The sequence below is a fragment of the Panthera onca genome, chromosome D1 (assembly GCF_046562875.1).
Source record: "Panthera onca isolate mPanOnc1 chromosome D1, mPanOnc1 haplotype 2, whole genome shotgun sequence".
NCBI classification, from domain to species: Eukaryota; Metazoa; Chordata; class Mammalia; order Carnivora; family Felidae; genus Panthera; species Panthera onca.
In genome coordinates, this window is record NC_138348.1 from 84,325,952 (window position 1) to 84,348,385 (window position 22,434).

Genomic DNA, 22,434 nt, shown 5'->3' on the forward strand with positions numbered 1-22,434 from the left:
ACCCTATCACCAAGATCAATATCAAGGAGTTTACATGTATGCTTTCTTCTAGGAGTTTTAAGGTTTCAAATCTTATGTCCAAATCTTTAATCCATTTGGGGTTGATATTTGTCTATGACATAAGATAGGATTTGGTTTCATTCTTTTGCATGTGTATATCCAGTTTTCCCAACACCTTGTATCCCCAGAGTAAATTTCACTTGATCATGGTGTATCATCCTTTTAATGTATTGCTGAATTTGGTTTGCTAATATTTTATTAAGTGTTCATGAATCTATACTGGGGCTATAATTTTCTTTTCTTATAATGTCCTTGTCTAGCTTTGGTATCAGAGTAATGCGGGCCTCATAAAATTAGTTTGGAAGTGTTTCCCCCCTTCTTTGTTTTAGAAGAGTTTGAGAAGGATTGGTGCTAGTTTTACTTTAAATGTTTGATAGAAATAACCAGTGAAGCTATCTGGTCTTGGACTTTCCTTTGTTGGGAGGTCTTTGATTACTGATTCAATCTTCTTACTCATATTTGGTTGGTCTGTTCAAATTTTCTACTTCTTCATGATTCATTATCCATAGTCTGTATGCTTCCAGGAATTTATCTATTTCTTCCAGGTGGTCTAATTTGTTGGTATATAACTGTTCATACTAGTAGAAACTATGATCCTTTATATTTCTGTGGTATCAGTTGTAATTCTACTCTTCCACTTAAAATTTTATTTACTGAGTCTTATCTCTCTTTTTTTCTTAGTATAGTTAAATATTTATCAGTTTCATCTTCTTAAAAAAACTTGGTTTCATCGATCTTTTCTATTATCTTTCTAGTTTTGATTTTATTTATTTCTGCTCTGATCTTTCTTATTTCCTTATTTCTAATACTTGGAGCTTAGTTTGTTCTTTTTCTAGTTCCTTGAGGTGTAAAGTTAGGTTGTTGGTTTGAGATCTTTTCCTTATCAATGTATGCGTTTATCACTATAAACTTCCCTCTTACACCTGCTTTTGCTGCGTCTCATAGGTTTGAGATGCGTTTCCATTTTCATTTGCCTCATGATTTTTTTAATTTCTTTTTTTATTTATTTGACCAATTGATTGTTCAGGATCATGCTGTTTAATCTCCAAAAATTTATGAATTTTCCAGTTTTTTCCTTGTAATTGATTTCTAGTTTCATACCACTGTGGTCAGAAAATACGATTTCAATCTTCTTAAATTTTTTAAGACATGTTGTGTGGCCTAACATATGGTCTATTCTAGAGAATGTTCCATGTGTACTTGAGAAGAATGTACATTCTGTTGCTGCTGGTTAGAATTTTTGTAAATATTCTTTAGGTCCATCTGGACTAATGTATAATTTTAGTCCTATGTTTCCTTCTTTATTATCTGCCTGGATGATATTATCTGTCTAGATGGAATTGAGGTATTAAGTCCCCTGCATTTATTGTATCACTATTTCTCCATTCAGATCTATTAACATTTCCTTTATGTGTTTAGGTGCTTCTACATTGGGTGCATAATATTTACAATTATTATATACACATTTGATATACATTGCTCAATTCTTTTTGAATTGACCCCTTTATCATCATTTAAAGACTTTCTTTGTTGATACAGAGTTTGTCTTAGTCTGTTTTGTCTGATATAAATATAGCTACTCTCTACTTTGTTTTGGCTTCTATTTGCATGGAATATCTTTTTTCTATCCCTTCAATTTCAGTCTGTGTCCTCAAAGCTGTGTGAGTCTCTTGTAGCCAACAGATACTTGAGTCTTATTTTTTTAATCCATTCAGCCACTCTATCTCTTTTTATTAGAGGATTTAGTCCATTTACATTATAATTATTGATAGGTATTATGTTAATTCTTTTATGGTTTTGTAATTCCTTTGTTCTTTTCTTCCTCTTTTGATCTCTTCTTTTGTGGTTTGATGATTTTTCTGTACTGGTATGCTTTAATTCCTGTCTCTTTATCTTTTGTATATCTACTACAGGATTTTGTTTTGTGGCTATTATGAGATTTATATAAAACATCTCATATTGATAGCAGTCTATTCTACTAATACAGGTTAACTTCAAGCATGTATTAAAGCTCTACATTTTTAATTCTCTCCATACATATTTTTGATATCACAATTTACATCTTTTTACCTTGTGTGTCATTAAAAAATTATTGTAGTTAGAATTATTTTTAATCCTTTTGTCTTTTAACCTTCATACTAGAGTTAAAAGTGATTTACCCGTCACAATATTTTTCTAAATTTAACCATACATTTACCTTTACCAGGGAGCTTTATATTTTCATATGTCTTCCTGTTACAAACTAGCTTTTCCTGTTACTAATTAGTTTCTATTTCTTTTCAGCTTAAGAATTTCTTTTAACATTTTTTGTGATGCTAGTTTGTTGTGATGAATTCATGTAGCTTTGTCTGGCAAACTCCACCTCTCCTTCAATTCTGAAGGACACCTTCACAGGGTAGGTTATCCTAGGTTGGCAGTTCTTTTCTTTCAGCACTTTGACTATATCATCCCACTCCCTCTGGCATGCAAGATTTCTGCTGAAAATCTGTAATAGCCTTATGGGGCTTTCCTTCTATGTAACAAGTTGCTTTTCTCTTGCTCTTCTAAGATTTTCTCCTTGTCTTTAACTTTTAACAAATTAGTTATATATGTCCCAGTATGAGTCTCTTTGGATTCATTTTATATGGCACTCTCTGGGCTTCCTGGATCTGAATGTCTGTTTCATTCCCTTGGTTAGGTAAGTTTTTAGCCATTATGTCTTTGATTAAGCCTTCTAATCCCTTCTCTCTCTCTTCTCCTTCCAGGATCTCTATAATGTGTATATTGTTCTGTTTAATGTGTCCCATATGTTGTCCCATAAATCCCTTAAGCTATCCTCACACTTTTTTCATTCTTTTCTCTTTTTCTCTTAAGACTGGATGAATTCCACTGCCCTGTCTTTGAATCTGCAGATCCATTTTTTCCATTACATCAAGTCTGTCATTGAGCCCTCTATTGGATTTCTCAGTTCAATTATTTTATCCTTCAGCTCTATGATTTTTTTGGCCTTTTTTTTTTAATATTTTCTATCTCTTTGTTGAAATTCTCACTTTGCATATGTATTACACTCCTGACCTCAATAACTATCTCTATGATGATTATTTTTGAACTCTCTATAAGGCAAATCACTTATTTACATTTCATTAAGATTTGCTTCTGGAATTTCTTCTTCTTTTGTTTGGAACTTGTTCCTGTTTTTTTTTTTGTTGTTGTTGTTGTTTGTTTGTTTCATTTTCTTTGATTCTCTGCTAATTTCTGTGCATTAGATAAAACAGCCATTTCTCCCCATCTTGATAGAATGATCTCATATAAGAGATGAACCTTGTTGATCAGCCTGGCCCATGTACCTATCTTTCAAACTTTTGTGATTGTCTAAGCTATCTTCTTTGTTTTTAGTGGCTCACAATAGTTGAGTGTGTGCCAAGAACTGACAGTGTCCCAGAGGAAAGATCACAGTCAGCAATCAAATGCAAGCTGATTAGAGGTTGGACTCTCAGCCACCAGCAAGGAAAATATGTTGTTAATCCCCATCCAGGGAGAAACTGGGAGATGGGAATTTTAGCTTGCTTCCCCTGTGCTGGGCCCAGATTTATAGTTGGGGAAGGAGGTGTTTCTGTGCTTGTTAAGGACTCTTTGTTTGCTATGGTGCTGTGGTACTTGTAAAAGCAGGCCCCTTTGGCTATTAGAACCAGATGATCCAGTAGCCTGTTCCTTGGCTGGCTACTGCAAAAGCTAGGCACTAAATGTATGCACAAGTTCCTTCTAGGGAGATACTGGGGACTTGGTTTTATTATTGGAGTGAACTGAAAGAAGGTATGAGAAGTGACCGTCAGTTTCCCAAAACTGGGAAGTCTGCAGCCAGTCTCTAGTTGCCTGATAAATTAGAAGCCTGGCCCACAGGCAGCAACTTTTAAAGTATGTAGATAAACCTTTTCAGGGACAGACTGGGATTTTGTCTGTCCTTCTGTGCCACTGCAGTTGTTTCTTTTTTTCATAGTCTTGTGGGTCTCATGGACATAGCTTTCAGAGCTAGGTGTTTGGAGGCCCATACCTCCAGTGAAAGTCTTAAAAGTTGGAGCACTAGATGTGGAGTCCAAACTCTTCACTCTTCAGGGAGTAGCTAGGAGTTGAAGGTTCTATCTTGATTGTGACATTGTACCGGGGGGTGGGGTTTATGGTGACAATGTGTCTCAGACTTTCCTACCCATTTTGATGTGGTTATTTGCTCATTCTCACAATCTCTAGAGCCACTCAGCTAGTTTCTGGACCTCCTTCAGAGGGAAGTGTTCACATGTGTCTGTATATTTGGGGCATCTGTGGGAGCAAGGAAGCTCAGGAGTCTCCTGTATCACCATCTTGGTCAACTCCAAACTAAACTCCCAGTTCCTTTCATTTGTTTTTGTCTTTATTTTATTTTTTATTTGAGAGAGAGAGAGAACACATGAGCCTGGGAGAGGGGCAGATAGAGAGAGAGAGAGAGAGAATCTTAAACAGGCTCCACATTCAGCATGGACTGAAGCAAGGTCTGATCCCGCAACCTTGGGACCATGACCTGAGCTAAAATCAACTGACTGAGCCTCCCAGGTGCCCCTCATTTATTTTTAGAAAAAGTCTAAATTATATTTCCTGGAAGCATTCCACTTTGTTAAGTGGAAGACACAATGGCCTGAGCAGAAAAACAAAAGCAAATACTTCAAATGTGCTCCTACCAGTAAGGAGAAGTGTGGTAATGTCTGTCAGAGTAATAAAACCCAAGTTTTCAAAACTATTGGCGGTATATGTTACTGATATGACTTAAGTGAAGGCTGCCATCAATAGCATCCTAAATCTCTTTCATATAGACTGCTATCAGGATGGATTTCTTCCTATCTGCATTTTGGTATTTCAGTTTTGTTCCTGTTTTGTTTTTAATTTTAATGCAGAGACTTTGTAATTACTGTGTATTGACTTCAGCCTACTGTGACACAGCAGATTCCCTCATTTGGTGGGTGAGCACTCCTTTCTAGCTATCTTATTTGGAATCTTGATAAGCACAGCTTCTGTATTTTCCCTCAGGAGAGGATCAGACAGAACAAAACCAACAACGGAGCCCCCATATTCAGTGAACAAACCTGGATATAGCCTCCACAAAGGCAAAGACGATATCTGTTAGATCACTATATATACCTAGAGCCTATACTATATATAGATCACTAGTATATACCTACAGCCTAGCACTGGACCTGGCACAAGGTACCCACTCAAAATAATGTGTTCATTCTGATCTAAATTTGAAACATTTAACTTCTCTTCCAGTTCAAGTGTTTGCTCTCCCCCTCCCCCAATCTATGTAGGCTCTATCTTGTCCAGTTTGGAAAGAAATATGTTTGATAGAGAACACAAAAACAAAATAGAGGCTCAAAATCTCTGCTTTCTCCCCATATTCAGTTACAACATCTGTCCCTAAGAATTGTGTTTCTCGCATGTTCACTTTCTCACATAAGAAATGCACTGGAGACAAATTACAATGAGCTTTCTAAAGCTACTGGTACTCATTTTCACTATTTAATTCCTGTGATTGCTCCACTACTATATCAAAGCATTTTCTCACCAGAGAAGGAGTTTAGATGGTGGATGATATAAGACAGTAGAAAGAGCATGGTACTTGGAGGCAGAAGGTTTGAGTTTAATTAAGCCTGGATTATTCAATTGCATGATCTGATCGTCCACGTGTTATCTCAAATTAGTAATTTCCCCTTCCTAAGTCATGGTTTCCTCATCTCCAAAGTGGGAATAAGACTAATAGTTTTGTACATGGTGATTTAAGAAATAAACATGAGGGGCGCCTGGGTGGCGCAGTCGGTTAAGCGTCCGACTTCAGCCAGGTCACGATCTCGCAGTCCGTGAGTTCGAGCCCCTCTGGGTTCGAGTCAGGCTCTGGGCTGATGGCTCGGAGCCTGGAGCCTATTTCCGATTCTGTGTCTCCCTCTCTCTCTGCCCCTCCCCCGTTCATGCTCTGTCTCTCTCTGTCCCCAAAATAAATAAAAAACGTTGAAAAAAAAATTAAAAAAAAAAAAAAAGAAATAAACATGAAAAAAAGGGAAGATTATACAAACTAAAAGCTGTGTATATAAATATCATCTAATGTCTTTCTAGCTCTTGTTAGTACTTCATACTCTATATCTGCCTTTGTTTGTTGTCTACCTATCTTACCACTAAAATATAAACTCCAAAAATTCTGCTTTTATAGACTTCATTCACTGCTTTATATACCATGCCTTGAAAAGTACTTAACTGGCACACAGTAGGTGCTAAAAACATTCACTGACTGACTCCATGAATAAACAAATGACCTCATTTTCAGGACTTTGCTAATAATAGATAGCATATCACTTTGACTCCTGATTTCGTTGGTTTTATTGATTTCCCCCTGCCAATTCTTCCTCCTCATAATCATGATGTTAGCATCTATTTGAGTGTTTACTTTGCCCTGGGAATTATACTCCCTTTTCATATTCTTTTGGAATGCACTCACCCCAACATCTCTGAGCTACTTGCACCATTTCCTGATGTTGGCCCAGTCATTATGCTGGATACACATCCCTTTGTACTCTTCCCTAAATCTTAGTGCTATCTCAGACTCTAGGAGTGTATGAGAGCAGAAACAGGAATTTCAGGCATTGTTTTATAGTGATGGTAATTAATAGATGCTTCTTGTGCTCCTAATACCACATATCTCAATCCAATGCAAAAGGAAACATGTAACCATGGATCTAGCCGGTGGCAGATATCTATGCCACCCTCTGATCTCCAGTTACTCAATAATAGTTTTATTGCAACTAGCACTTCCTATCTTGTGTTATTTACATATCGTATCTTTCTCACTGGATCATAAGTAAAGATTAATGGGGCATGAGTAAAGGGTTAATAAATTTTTTCTCTTTGCTCATGCAAGCTGACTTTAGGTGTACCTGGAAACCTCATGGATGTTATCCATGTTATCAGGTAGATTGGTATGGTTAAAATGCCCTCTGATTAGCAAATAGTATCTGAATTGGAAAACTATGAATGATGTATAAATTCCTAATGAAGCCATAGATTCTTGTGTGCTTGCAACCCAAAATTTATGCCTATAGAGCTATGAAAAGGGATAGTGGTTGGTTCTTCTCCTGAGACTGAGGATTCTTTGCCAGAATGGCTCCCATTCTTTGAAACCAGAGCTGTCGCTTGGGGCGGGGGTACAGCCCTTGGACTTCTGTGGAGATTCCCACTGATGCTGCCCTGCTAGTATGTTATGTTTCTCATCCTGTATCCTTCTAAGGGGCTACGGGCCAGGCATTGTAAGCATTTGAATTTAATTTAGTTATACCCCAAACTACCTGGAGAAGGCATTTTAAGGGCATAAAGGATCCAAGTTTTAACTGAACTAATTACTATTGAGAAGTGATCTATCAGGTCCTAGCATGAACAAGATCAAAACATCTCCATCTCTGAAATATCCTTACCTGAATTGAAAAGAGTGTATCATAAGTTTCTTTCTTTATATTTTTCATGTGGAGAGTGGAAAGTACTGTGGAGGAAAAGGAGACACTATGCATAAGTCCTGCTACAAGCACTGTAGGACAGAGGGGAGAATGGGCTCTCAGATACACAATGAAGAGCTGAGACTCCACACTCTTGCACATACACCTCACAAGTAGTTCTTATGAACACTTTATGGATTGTGGTTAATAACAAAGATATGATCCTGCATGTGGGTCTATACCTGCTCCATACAAAGTGCTTTCACATACATCCCTTCATTTAGCATTTACAATAAATTACCCAGACAATAAGGGCAGTTAAAATAAACTACATTATGCTGGTGAATAAATGAAACTGAGCCCAGAGTGGTGAATAGCCTAAGACCTAAACTTGACTATAGATCTCCTGACTTCTAATTCAGAACACTATCCTGCCTCTCCTACAAGATGCAGGATGCCAAAAGACAGTGGGGAGGCTGGCAGAGGAGAATAGGCCTGAGAGGCTGCTGGGTGAAAGAACTCCAAATAGCACTGTTCTCTGGCTCTACTTGTCTGCACATAGCCTTTTTCCATTTTCTTAAGTATTAATCCATACTTCCTCCTTACAATTCTATTCCATGTTTCCCTACTGTGTCTAGTCTCCAAACTTTTCTACCCCCTGTGCTCCTGGGGCTCAGTCCATGACAATACCATTTCTCTGACTCTGCTTCTCCTTCATGTTGTTCAGTCATAGCCATTTCACAACAATGAAGATAGTCTTTACTCTGGTCCCAGCCAAGCCCCATCTTGTCACCAGGGACTGAAGAGGATGGAGGAAGTGTCCTGCATTGTTGCGTTCTGGGGGTAATGGCTGGTACAGTAACAAGGTGAGGACTGGTTCCTTAACTCAGCCCCACCACTTTTCCCTAAAATCTATGGGGCCTCATCCATGGGAAATGGGAGAAATAAAGCACCAGAAGGACTCTTGTTCTGTTTCAGACTTCACTACTACAAAAAGGGTAAAGAGAAAAAGTACCATGTTTTAAGTGGCCTCTTTTCAGTTCTTTTCCATCATCAGCAGTCATAAGCATCACATTGATCCCTCTAGTGACCAGGGCCTATAGAGAAATTTGGTAAGGTAAATGAACTGTCCCTGGTCCCATGGGATCACTTCTCTCTAGAAAAAAAATGATGGCAATAAAAATACTAGAATGAAGCTGAGGAATAGAGGAAAAGTCTAATTCCCTCATCCAACTACTTGTAAGTTAAGATTAGAACAAAAACATCATTCCTGCCTCAGCCACACTCAGGAAGGCCAAACTGACAATTAAAATGTCAGACCTAAAAAAAAATGTCAGACCTAAAGGAAGAGGCAGTGGGACTGTTTGCATTCACCTTAATACAGTGTCTTCCCTTAAGGACCTGAATCCTGCATTTTGTCTAGTGCATCAGAGAGCACCTCCTCCACACATGTGCTCAAATTAACCACACACTGTGGACCCAACTCACAGTACAGATTAGGGAACACACACACAAATGCTGGTTTTCCTTTGGGCAATGGCAAACTCAGGTAAATTCTGGTTTAGTCAATCTATGGTCACACTTTTTGCCTTGTGAGACTTTAATATCTCTACTTCAACTAGAAATAAATCTAGGAGATTCTAAATCAAAGAGAGAGAGAAGAGGCTAATAAACTTATCTACCTGAAAGGTAAAATACTGAGACTATGGCCATAAGTTCCAAGAAAAGCCAAAAGTGTGCCTTCTTGGGCCTGTGGATCACAATATCCTGAAGGTGGAACTATTCCTGCAATTATTCTAAGGCTACTTGTTGGCTATGAGAAGATGGTTTGTTTCTACCAAACTCTTCTGAAAAACTGGAAAGGGTGAGAGGTGAACAGAATGAGTGAGAAGAAACACCATGTCATATACGAATTACAGTAAAACTTCCACTACCATAGGTCTTATTAGATGCAACATTTCAAAGCTCTACCTCCAGTGAGCAATATGGCTTATTGGTAGGTAACCACATAGCTTCTCATTTAAACTAGAACTCTTGATAATGAAAAAAGGTGTTAACCAAGACTCATGGACCACTGCTCATAGAGACAGCAACAGATTCCACTTCTAGGAATGGTGAGCAACTTTGTTTCAGACTAACCATCCTGCTAATAACAACTAGATAAACTGGAACAAATTTTTTTTTAACTTATTTGAAGATACTAGATTTATACCAAAGCAAGACTTGAGTCAAGTTTCCAGAAAGTCAGGGAGCTTAGAGAGGTGAAGCTAGCATGTCTTATGTATTTTTCCTTGAGACATTGTCTAATTTCCAAAACATCAATTGAGAGGTTAAAAAATTGAGCAGATTTCCCAGCAATTTATGAGATGTGGGGAAATAAATTGTAGTTCATAGACTGCCAAGATGGAAAAGGGTCCATGACAATTCTAGGTTTTCAGCTGGGACCCAAAGGGCTATACCCTAGAAGAGAAGCTCAACAAGAATTAGACTTGCTTTCATAAGAATTGAAGCTCAGCTCCAAATCATTTCAGTTACCTTCTGGAAGCAAAAGTAATTCCATCTGAAAGATTACCAATAGCTTCAAATGATTTCAGTCATGTTTTCATAAATAAATTTGATTGAAAAATAATTAGGTATACCACAGGATATTATTTTACTTAAACCATGAGCCAAAAAGACAACAGAATAAATACATAGGGAACTAGATATTAGGTCCCTTAAACATATACTTTGAAATAACTATAAGTAATATGTTCAAGGAATTTTTTAAAAATGGATAATTTGGGCCAAATGAAGCAAACTATAGAAAAGAATCAAATGAAAATTCTAGAACTAAAAAAATCACTATTTTTGAAATTAAAAACTAGGTTTAACATCAAAGTAGACAAAGCTGAAGAGAAAATTTATAAATTACAAGACATCTTAGAAAAAAACTATTCAAAAAAGAACAAAACAGCTATGTGGAATATGGTGAAAATATATAATTTTGTACAACAGAAGTCCTAGAGGAGAGGAGAGAGAAAATGGAGTTGACAGTTGCTGAAGATCTTCTGAAACTGATTAAAGACTTCAAGCCACATATTGAAGATTGCAAACACATATAAGCAGAATAAAAGTAGAAAGAAAACCACACTTAGCCAAATCTCAGTAAAGTTGATGAAAACCAAAAAGTAAATCTTCAAAGAAGCCAGAAGAAAAAGACATTTTACCTTCAAAGGAACAATAACTTTATCAATACTTGACTTTTTAATAGAAACAATGTACACCAGGGAATCACCAAAGAAAATAAATTGTCAATCTAGAATTCTACATACAGTAAAAATATCCTTCAAAATGAGGATGAGCTAAGCACATTTTCAAAGAAGCAAAAAGTGAGAGAATTTGTTAACAGCATACCTGCAGTAAAGAAAATACAAATAGATATTCTTTAGGCAGAGGAAATGTAACAGAGACAAAGCTCAGAGATGCAGAGAGGAGAGAAAGGCCACAAAAAGTAAATTATGTGAGTAAATCTAATTGACTCCACACAATAATAAAAATAATATCTTGAGGGTATAAAATATATAGAGAATTAAGAGAAATAACAATAGTACTGAGGAAAGAAATGCAATTAAACTGTTCTCAGGTGCTTTCTTTGCCTTGGAATTGGCAAACATACTAATTTATATTAGACATTAATAATTCAGTATGAGGGGCGCCTGGGTGGCTCAGTCAGTTAAGCGGCCGACTTCGGCTCAGGTCATGATTTCGCGGTCGGTGAGTTTGAGCCCAGCGTCGGGCTCTAATGCTGACAGCTCAGAGCCTGGAGCCTGTTTCAGATTCTGTGTCTCCCTCTCTCTGACCCTCCCCCGTTCGTGCTCTGTCTCTCTCTGTCTCAAAAATAAATAAACGTTAAAAAAATAAAAAAAATAATTCAGTATGAATACTATAGTCACTATGGCCAATATGAAAAGAAAAGTGAGAAATTTTTAACCAGTTAATACAGAAGAAAATGGAAAAATAAAAAATACTTAATCCAAAAGAAGAAAAAAAAAGAAGAGAAAAAAGACCATAGAACAGGTAGGACAAATAGAAAGTAACAGGATGATAGATTTAAATGCAACTGTCATTAATTATATTAAATGTAAACAGGCCAAATACCTCATTTAAGAGAAATAATTTTCATAATGGGCTAACAAAAATAAATTCTAATTATATCGTGCTGTATCTTAAACATATCCAGAATAACTGAAAGTAAAAGGATAGAAAAGTATGTATATACAAACACTAACCAAAAGACAGCTGTGATGTTCACAGAAAAGAAAAATATTTTAACATCACTCTTTACTTTACATAAGAGTTGTGTAGGTAGTTTCTTGTCCCCTCTCTAGGATATAAATGCATGGAAAAATCAAACTGGACCTTATTCATCTTCATATCATGCAAACTATAGCTACTCAGGATATGTTTGCTCCACAAACTAACAAAGTGAGAAAAGAAGTATGTAAATATGGAGGAAAATTAAAGGAGCACCTACCTTTTTAATATAGGACATGTATCTTTTATCCCGATGATATGAACCATATTCATTCTCAACCTGCACAGCAATGATGGGGCCTCCCTTTCCGTACTGAGGGTCAAGGAGACAAGAGTTTGCAAGTGAAGCTATTGATGGGGAAAGGCTGGATATTCTCAATTTGCTGTTGCACACACATATTTAGAGTGTCATAAAAATAACCTATTCCTAAACTCAACTCGAAGTTACACTATAGTTCAGGCAATTTCTCTCACTCCAAAGTCAGTAGTCCCCTCTAGGAGGTCAACTGTTCTTAAAATCCTACCTTTTCTAGTATACCCTGTTAACAGACTCCCACCCCCTTTCTCTCCTAATTCAATGCATTAAGTGTGATGCTTCACACCTCTACTTCCATTCTTTCTACCTTAGCAACAGTTAATGAGTCAAGGGTCTCTCATCCCATATAAAGGTTGTCTCACCTCCTTCCCACTTCTCAGGAACTTCGCTTTTTCTGGAGTACTTTTCTGTCTTCTGTATTTTCACCTCCTTCTTTACTAAACCCTGCACGTCATCATTAACTTGACTCAAAGTCCTCCATTTAAAATAACTTGCCTGGACCACTTCCCCCTTCAGTTCCCACTATCTTGTCCTCTTCCCCTTCATGGACAAAGCCTGAAATATTTCTGCACTCACTCTTGACTTTTTATCCTTTCATTTACTCTTTTACTCACTTCCACTCTTTATATTCCACCTTTCCATTAACATTATCTTCTCTTTGCTAAGTTCAAACAATAAATTTTAATCCTAATTTACTATCATTCTCAGCAATATTTGACATCTTGGCTACCTTCTCCTTCTTGAAACCCTCTCTTCTGTGGTCTTTTGTTGCTCTCTCCTAGTTGTTGGCCTGCCTTCTGGTCACTACTCTTCAGTCTGTTTTGTGAGATCCTCTTGCCCTACTCACCTTTTAAATGTTGTGTTTCTCATGGTTCTCTATTAATCCCAACTCTGTGCTGGATCACATCCCCTTCTTCTCCCCTAATTATGCTCTCTTTCAAACATCTTCACATTTCCCATCCCTACTGACTCCTGTTTGTTGATGGTAACATGCTCAGTCATCCTTTATCTTTATAGCCCTCTCCAGTCCAGCCAATGTATTTCCTCTCCATATCTTGCACTTGCCACACCCTAGTCAAGCTTCATCGTGCTGACATCTGCATCTCCTCAACCTACTCTTGTGAATACATGGGCAATCATGAAGTACTCCTCCCAGCATGCAGAAACAAATAGTGTTGACTTCTAAGAAGTCATACAAACCATGCAAATAGGAATCTGGGCAACACCCAGGACTATGTATAAGTGCCACTGAAGTGTTTGCTCATTAAAACCTGTGATCACCATGGCCCAGGAGCAGCTGGGTGTAGAGTTGAAATGGAAGATTTTTTAGCAATCAAGAAATAACTGCATTGTATACTGATGGTGGGACAAGAGGACACAAGGCCCAAAAGAATGTTTCCCAAACCTTTAAATCTTATCCTCTGCTGACAAACGTTGAAAAACATTTTCAGAACCTGATTCTGTCTTCCCCTTTCCCATCCATCCAATTATGAATCTCACAGATTAGAGAATAGATAAGGAAGAGGGAAGATCCAGAAGTTGACCGTACCTGGGATCCGTAAGAGACCCTGAACTGGATTGACAGTTCTAAAAGAAGGCTATTCAGGTACAAGTGATAAAATGTTTTCAAAGACCTCCCAACCTCCTCAGGCCCTCATTTTGTGCTCATTAAGCAAGGTTCTGATTACTAATTTAGTTTTCTAAGAGGTTCAAGACTGAGAAGTCTGATTTGGGGTGGGCTGAGTACTCTAATTCAATGCTGCCCAGCATGCCCATGAAAATGCTCTGTATTTGCACTGTCTAATATGGTAGCAACCATCCAGACATGGCTCCTGAGCACTAAAAATGTGTTTAAATGAGGAAATAAATTTTTATTTTATTTTATTTTAATTAAGTTTAAGTAGCTACATGTGGCTATGGCTACCATACTGTACAGCATGACTCTAATCATTGTAGAAAATTATCTCTACTCTCCCCAAATGACACACTGATTCACACTCTTCAGTCATGTAGTGGTTGGTTTCTCTGAGTATGATTAGCTCTGAGATACTGACAATGTTAGGAACCAATTCTGTCCATAGTAAATTCAAATTCACACTCTGTGAAGCCCTCTCCTAGACATGTACATGTTTGCCATTGCCTCCATTCAATCTACAATACTATCTCTTTCAAATGATTACCATGAGAATGAAACAGGCTAGGTAAATGTTGATTACTTCACAGAAAGCTTGATACCTAGTAAATGTTATACTTTTGTTCCTTCCTCCTGTTCATCTTCTACCTAGTATACAGTCCTTTTTATATTTTCCAACCATTTTAGAAAAATAGTAGCACTAACCAATGAGTATGTTTGGAACCATCGTTTTATTTTGGTGGAGGGATATTAAAAAACAAATAAATTACAACTTCTACAAAATCACTGACCTAAGATCACCCATCTAATCTATTATGATGTGTGAAGTACTGATAAGTAGCTACTTTAGCAGCTAAATTAAGACATTTTGAGGATTATCGTTAATTTCCTATTTATGGTGACTAAGGGCAAAGATATAAAGGAGAAGAGAAAACAAAAGTATACAGAGTGCAATATCAAGTGCACTGCCAGGGACAAGGCTTCCAGCGGGGCAGTAGATAGGAAATATGCATAAAATCAGGATAATAAAAATCTAATATTTCTTAAATAAGGAATTAGAAGGAGCTGCTATATACACTCCTGTTTCTGCGTGATAGAAAATAGGCTAGCCCCATCTAGGAAATCAATTCAGGTAATTACTTCCCTTGGTCATAGGAATGGAGAATTGGGTTTTACCTGGAGTGGTACTATCTTGGGAATAAGCTCATCAAAATAGTGGTTCATTGCTTTAGTGAAGCCCTTGTAAGTTGTTCTCAGCTTCATTTTTGGATCCTGGAGTAACCAGCTAGAATTAAAAACATGGGAATAATTCTTGAGGTAGCAAAGAGCAATAAGAAGTGTTCAAGCATTTGGCTGGAAAACATGGACAGTCACACTGGAACAGTATATTTTGAGATCTTAATCCATCTTTAAGAAAAAGCAATCTATGTTCCAGTTATAAATAGCTCAGCACTTTAGCCACCTCTTTTCTCAAAAATACACATAAAAGCTGTGTAATGATGAAATGATCCAGACCAGAGTCATCAAGCTGCAGCCCACAGGATAAATTAGACCCATTGTCTGCTTGTGTAAATAAAGTTTTATTGGAACACACTACACCCATTTGTTTATTTATTGTCACAGCTGTGCTCCTGCTATAACACCAGGACTGAATAGTCACAACAGACAATGTATGTGGCCCTTAAAGCTGAAACTATTTATTATCTTGCCTTTTACAGAAAAGGTTTGCCAACCCCTAGTCAGGAGTGAGATTTTTATAAAGCAGTTTCAAAGTTTTTAAAAAATGCTTTGGTGGAACATTATTTGGCCATAAAAAAGGAATGAAGACCTGTATATGCTACAGCATGGATGAACTTTGAAAACATTATGCTAAGCAAAGAAGTCAGTTACAAAAGGTCACATATTGTATAATTCCACTTATATGAAATATACACCCTTTAGGTGACAAAAAAGTCTAGAACTAGAAAGTGGTGATGATTGCTCAACATTTTTCATGTACTTAATTGCCACAAAACTGTGTACTTTCAAATGGTAAATTTTATGCTGTGTATTTTACCACAGTTAGAAAACAAGTAGAAGCTAGCAAAAGGGAAAACCTCTCTTTAAAAAGAGATAATCAACTCAATTTATTACCATTTGTACAGCCATCACAAAAACTAGAACTTAAAAAGGTATTACTTAAGTGGTAGCCATTACTTTTTATTAAAATAAAAAAAACATGCTTTATCTTATTTACACTGCAGAAATGAGATGGAGATTTATATAAAACAAATACATAGTATGTAAATCCCAGTATATTGAAGTTCATTTTCTATGTCACTAAATGGAAAAGAATAGTGTAGTTTAAAAATGTACACTGAAAACCAGCCAAACCCTTTGCTCTAACTTCCATTTGAATGTGGTAGGGCCCCACATGGAGTCATGGCCAGGGGCCTCAGACTACTACTTACCTAGGCAAGCCTCCAAGGTCTAAGTCGCTACCAATATAGGGGCCTGGACACAGAATGACCCACAGCCCCACCTCTGAAGCAATGGATATAAAAGCCCTGGGAAGTGAAGCAATAAAGATAATTTATTATTTAGGCTGAGGCCTGGAATCACTGCTATTTTGCTCTCTGAGGTCTCTGCTTGAGGTCAGAATGGGAGGAACTCCCAGCCTGGTCTACAAAAGTCTTTGTAGGTGACATGAACCAAAGGGACATGGAGCCCTACACTTGACAGGAAAGGGGCTCATTCAAGGTGCTAGAAAGCAGGACAGGAAGTGAAAGTCCAAAAATCCTAAACCAGACACCCACCTTCCCTCCTGAACCCACTCCTCCCCATGTATCTCCCACCACCACAAAAGAAAGCCATCTAAGGCAGACTCCTACAAATCTTGCTCTGCCTTCTTCCTCGTATCCTACTTTTAGTCACCAAATCCTGTTTATTCCTCCTACCTAATGTTTTCAAATGTGAAACTCCTCTTAATTTCTAGTGCTACCACATTTGTTAAATAACTCATTTCACGTGTGCATTATTACAATGGTTTTCTGACTTCTTTCCTTCCTTCTTCTTACCTTCTTCCAGGCTTCTTCAGTTATGTCCATAATCATCAACAACAAAAGTAGGAGTTAATTTTTACCTCATATCACCATCCCGCATACAGCTCAATTCTTTAGGACTATTATTTTATTTGACGATTCTGTGAACTAGGTATCAATATCATCTCCATTTTACAGATAGGAAAATAAAAGCTCAAATAAGTCAGAGCTTCCTACATGTGACATTTTGAGCTAAAAGTACAATCAGGCAGAGAGCTTCCAGAAATGAAATATCAACTACAATATTATTCTGCCTCTTTAAAATGCTCCTGGCACAATCGTTCTAAACGCACAAATTTCCCAAATTAAAATTCTTCAAATGACTCCCAATGCCTTCAGAAAAGATTCCAAATTCTGTAACATGGTAAATATAAAGGCAAGATGTGGTCTACTATATCTCCAGCTTTGTTTTTTGGCACTTTTTCTACTTAAATTAGTAGGACAACCAGACATATTATTTGCAGTTTCCAGAAAATATAATCAGTTAATCACCAAAGCCATTCCCTTTTCTTCCTGGGCTCACAGACTGACTACATCTCCTAGCCTCCCATGCACTGAGGTATTTGTATGTGACTAACTTTAAGCCAACAGGATGAACAGGAGGGATGCATTATAATTTCCTAAAAAGATTCTCCATGCTCTTTCTTCCACTTGCTGGCTTGATGCAGACAAGAGTAGCAGTCTGGAAGCTATGTGATGAAGATGGTGAAGTCACAAGACAGAAAGACCCTGAATCTCTCAATTATTTCTTGGAAGAGACATAATGCTTACCAGGAATGGTGATTTTAGATTTTACTTAAATGAAAATAAACCTTTATTGATAAAGATGTTGATACTTGCTACAGAAGCTAACATCACCTTAATTAATGTAAAAAATGTTCTCACATCTCTAACTTTGCCTTCATGGGACCCTCTACCTGAAATACCATTCAGCCCCCTCTAGCAAACTTCTGCTCAACATTTTAATTTATTTCAGCTATAACTTCACTGTTGTCTTCCCTGATCTGTTCCCCTAGTTTGGGTTGTGTGTTCTTAGTATATTATTTGTCTCTTTCCCTGTAGACAATACTTAGTCTTGACAGCACAAAGTGTATTATCTGTATATCTCCTGCACCAAAGACAATGTCTTAACTACAGCAGATAGTAAACACGTATGTGTTAACAAACAATTATAGACCTTCTCAACTTAAGATAGAGTTACATCCCAATAAATCCATCATAAGTTAAAAATATTATGTCAAAAATGCATTTAATACATATAATGTACTGAACATGGCAGTTTAGCTTAACATACTCTAAAATGTGCTCAGAACACTTACATTAGCCTACAGATGGGCTAAATCACCTAACATAGAGCCTATTTTATAATAAAATATTGAATATCTCATGTAACTTATTGAATGCTATATTGAAAATGAAAAACAGAATGGTCATATGGGTACAGAATGGTTGCATATCAGCTGTTTGCCCTCATGACTGCAAGGCTGACTGGGAGGGTGAGCTGGATACTGCTATCCAGCATCATAATAGTGTATAGTACAACATATTGCTAGTCTGGGAAAAGATCAAAATTCAAAATCTGAAGTACAGTTTCTACTAAATGCATGTCACTTTCACACCATCATAAAGTGAAAACACCATTTTAAGCTGGAGACTGTACTCTGCTGTGTCATATCTTAGAAACACTGTAAACTATAGCCCAGAAATATCCTCTAATAACTGAGAAAGCAGGTTCTTCATGATAGATTAAAACTACAGCACTCAAGATGTGGACCTTCTAAATCACACTGTAAGTAAAATGCACCACAGATATTAAGGTCTAAGCTCTACTGCAAGTTAATAGATTCACTGCTCTAGAGAGTTTCAAACCAGGGAACAAAATTATCAGAGCTTCCTGATGATTCTCCAAACAGAAAATAAGGTGGTTTTGTTCATCTGATCCTGTAGAGTCAAACCCCTATCTTTAGGCCATAGATAGGGCCTCCACATTAAGACATACATGAAATCCAGGTTTGCAGTAAAATAAAACCAGCCCTTTCTTGGCTCATGAAGGTTCCAGGGAATATGCCTGCAATGGAAAAAAAAATAAATATAAAAATCTTTTACCTTATTTGCCCTTATTCCATACTGATTCCTCCAGTTTTAATATAGCAGCTGAGCTATCTCTACTGTGAAGGAAATTGAAGATTTCAACAGCCAATCCTCTGTGTGAATGCACTTTGTATTAACTTCAAAATCTCCTCCTTTAAATGCCACTGCAGATCTAAGCAGCCAATATTGCTCCTTGATTCTGAACTTCAGGTAAGACAGATTTGTATGTAATGTCATCTGGGGTGCAACCACAAATTTTAAAAAATACTAATGAAAACATAAAAATTTAAATCCATATCTATAATGGCAAAAAAAGAAAATCACTAGCCATAAAACAGAAACCAGAAAGAGCTGAAAAGTTTATAGAACCGGAGTATAGTTTTCTTTAAATGAATAAAATAAAAGCCAGCAAGCAACAATACAAGATTCATAATACCCAGGATCCATTAAGAAAATTATTAGACATGCAAAAACAAACAAACAAACAAAACAAAACAGGAGAATGTGATGGAAACCAGAAAAAAATATCTAGAAATAGAAACAAACACAGAAATGACATATAGGATAAAACTAGCAGAAAAAAATACTTATAAGGTATAACAAATATTTACCATATCTTTAATAGGTAAAAGGAATGCATAACCATGATGAGGAAAAAAATGGAAGATATAAAAAAGACCCAAATGGAACTTCTAAAAATTTAAGAATACAGTATCTGGAATAAAAAAAAATATTCTGGATACTATCAACAGCAGGAAATGAAAAGTACTGGCTGAGACAAACAGCAGAGTAGATACAATAGAATAAATGGTCAGATCAAAGAAACTATCCAAAATGGAAAATAGAAAAAAAGAAGACTAAAAATAAAAATGAACACAGCATCAGGGATATGTGGTTTCTTACCAAGAAGTCTAACATATATGGAATTAGAGTCCTGGGGGAAAAAGGGGGGGCAGGCAAAAATATTAGCAGGAATAGAGCCACAATTTTACAAAATTTGATGAAAACTATAAACCTACAGTTTTAAGAATTTCAGTGAACCACAAGCAGAATTTTTAAGTAGATCTACACCACAGCACATCAGAATCAAATTGCTGAAAACCAGTGGAAGAGAGGAAATCTTAAAATCAGCCAAAGGAGGGGGAAAAAGATGAGAAATACAACAGATTTGTCATCAGATAATGTGCAAGTCAGGAGACAATGAAGAAATATTTTTTTGAAGTACTTAAATTAAAAACAAAAACAAAAATAAACCTTATCAACCTAGAATTCTATACTCAGTGAATTTATCCCTCAAAATAGAAGATGGAAAAAATCAACTTTTAAAAAAAAACAAAAGCTAAGAGAATTCACTACCAACAGACTTGTACTATAAGAAATTCCAAAGGAAGTTCTTCTGCAGAAGGAAATAATACCATGTGGAAATTGTAATCTATACAAAGGAATGAAGAGCACCAAAAATGGTAAATATGTGCATAAATGAAAAAGTTATTTTATCACTATAAATTTCTTTCAAATATAAGTAGATGTTCAAAGCAGAAAAATAGCAATGTATTATGAATTTTATGTCTTATAAAACACAAAGTACATGACACAATACAGCACAAAAGTTGAGGAAAGTGAAATGGAAGCATACCACTGTAAGATTCTATACTGATAGCTTTATATTTGCAGAAAAGAAAGGAAGCAAATCATGAATTTAATTTAAGAATTTAAATACAGAACTTTACATAAAAACTTTGGGAAAAAAATCCAGGATCCTCAAAAACTAACTTAATTCCATACCACACTTTCAACAATGGATGGATCATCTATATATAAAACCAATATGGAAACACTGTAATTTAACTATATATTAAACCAGATGAGCCTATTAGACATATGTAGAACATTCCATCCAACAGCAACAGAACACACATTCTTGTCAAGTGCACATGGAACATTCTCCAAAATAGATCATATGCAAAGCCATGAAACAAATTAAAAAAAAAATTTAAGAATGAAATCCTATCAATCATCTTTTCTGACCACAATGGTATGAAACTAGAAATCAATTATAAGAAAAAAACTGTAAAATTCACAAACATGTAGAAATTAAACAACATAAATAAATGGAAAGATATTCCATACTCCAGGATTAGAAGAATTAATATCATTAAAATGCTATACCACCCAAAGCAATCTACAGATTCAATTCAATCTCTACAAACATTAAAATGGCATTTGTCACAAAAATAAAAAAATCCTAAAATTTGTATGAAACTACAAAAGACTGAATAGCCAAATTAATCTTGAAAAAGAACAAAGCTGGAGGTATCACAATTCCTGATGTCAAACTATATTACACAGTATCACAATAGTGTAGAATTGGCACAAAAATAGACATATAGGTCAATGGAACAGTATAGAAAGACCAGAAATAAGCCCATGCCCATATGGTCAATTAACTTAAGACAAAACACTTAAGAATATACAATGGAGATAGGGTAGTCTCTGCAATAAATGGTGTTGGGAAAGCAAGACAGCCATATACAAATGAAAGAACTAGCTCTCTTACACCACACAAAAATCACTCAAAATGGATTAAAGACATAAATGTTAAGATGTGAAACAACAGAAGTTCTAAGAAAAAACAAGGGTAAAGTCCTTGACATCAGCCTTGGCAATGATTTTTTGAATTTGGCACCAAAAACAAAGGCTACAAAAGCAAAAATAAACAAGTGGGACTACTTCAGACTAAAAGACTTCTGCATAGCCAGGGAAACCAGTAGCAAAATGAGAAGGCAACCTTGATTGAATGGCAGAAAATATTTGCAAACCTGAAAATCTAATAGAATTTGAAAATTTGATTAGGGGTTAACATCCAAAGTATACAAGGAAATCATACAACTAAATAGCAAAAAACAACCCAATTTAAAAACAGGCAAAGAACCTGTATAAACAGGTACATGAAAGGGTACTCAACATTTCTAATCATCAGAAAAATGCAAATCAAAACCACAATGAGGTATCACCTCACAGCCGTTAGGGTGTCTAATATCAAAAAGACAATATATCACAAAGGTTGGTAAGGATATGGATAAAAAGGTATACTTGTTGCACTGTTAGTGGAAATATAAATTGGTTCAGCCACTATGGAATACAATATGGACTTTCCTCAAGAAATTAAAAATAGAAATATCATATGATGCAGCAATCCTATTTCTGGGTATACATCCAAAGGAAATGAAATCATTATCTCAAAGAAATACTTGTAGTCTCATGCTTATAGCAGCATTATTCACAATAACCAAAGTATGGGAACAACCTAAGTGTCCAATGACAAATAAATGGATTGAGAAAATGTGATACACACACACACACACACACACACACACACACACACACACAGTAATAATTTTTAGTTTTTTAAAAAAAAAGGAAATCCTGTTATTTATGACAACATAAATGAACTTGCAGGGCATTATGCTAGGTGAA

At 36.2% G+C, this 22,434-nt stretch overlaps 1 protein-coding gene across 1 annotated transcript in view; it reads right to left on the minus strand.

Annotated features, from left to right (window-relative positions):
• Window positions 1-22,434, minus strand: part of LOC132661106 (beta-galactosidase-1-like protein 2) — a 58,857-nt gene that overhangs the window by 25,288 nt on the left and 11,135 nt on the right. The window contains 6 exon segments of the mRNA XM_060605287.3: window positions 7,524-7,588; window positions 8,557-8,638; window positions 12,058-12,150; window positions 14,963-15,071; window positions 16,237-16,332; window positions 18,866-18,934. Of these exon segments, the coding sequence (XP_060461270.2) occupies window positions 7,524-7,588; window positions 8,557-8,638; window positions 12,058-12,150; window positions 14,963-15,071; window positions 16,237-16,332; window positions 18,866-18,934 (514 nt within the window).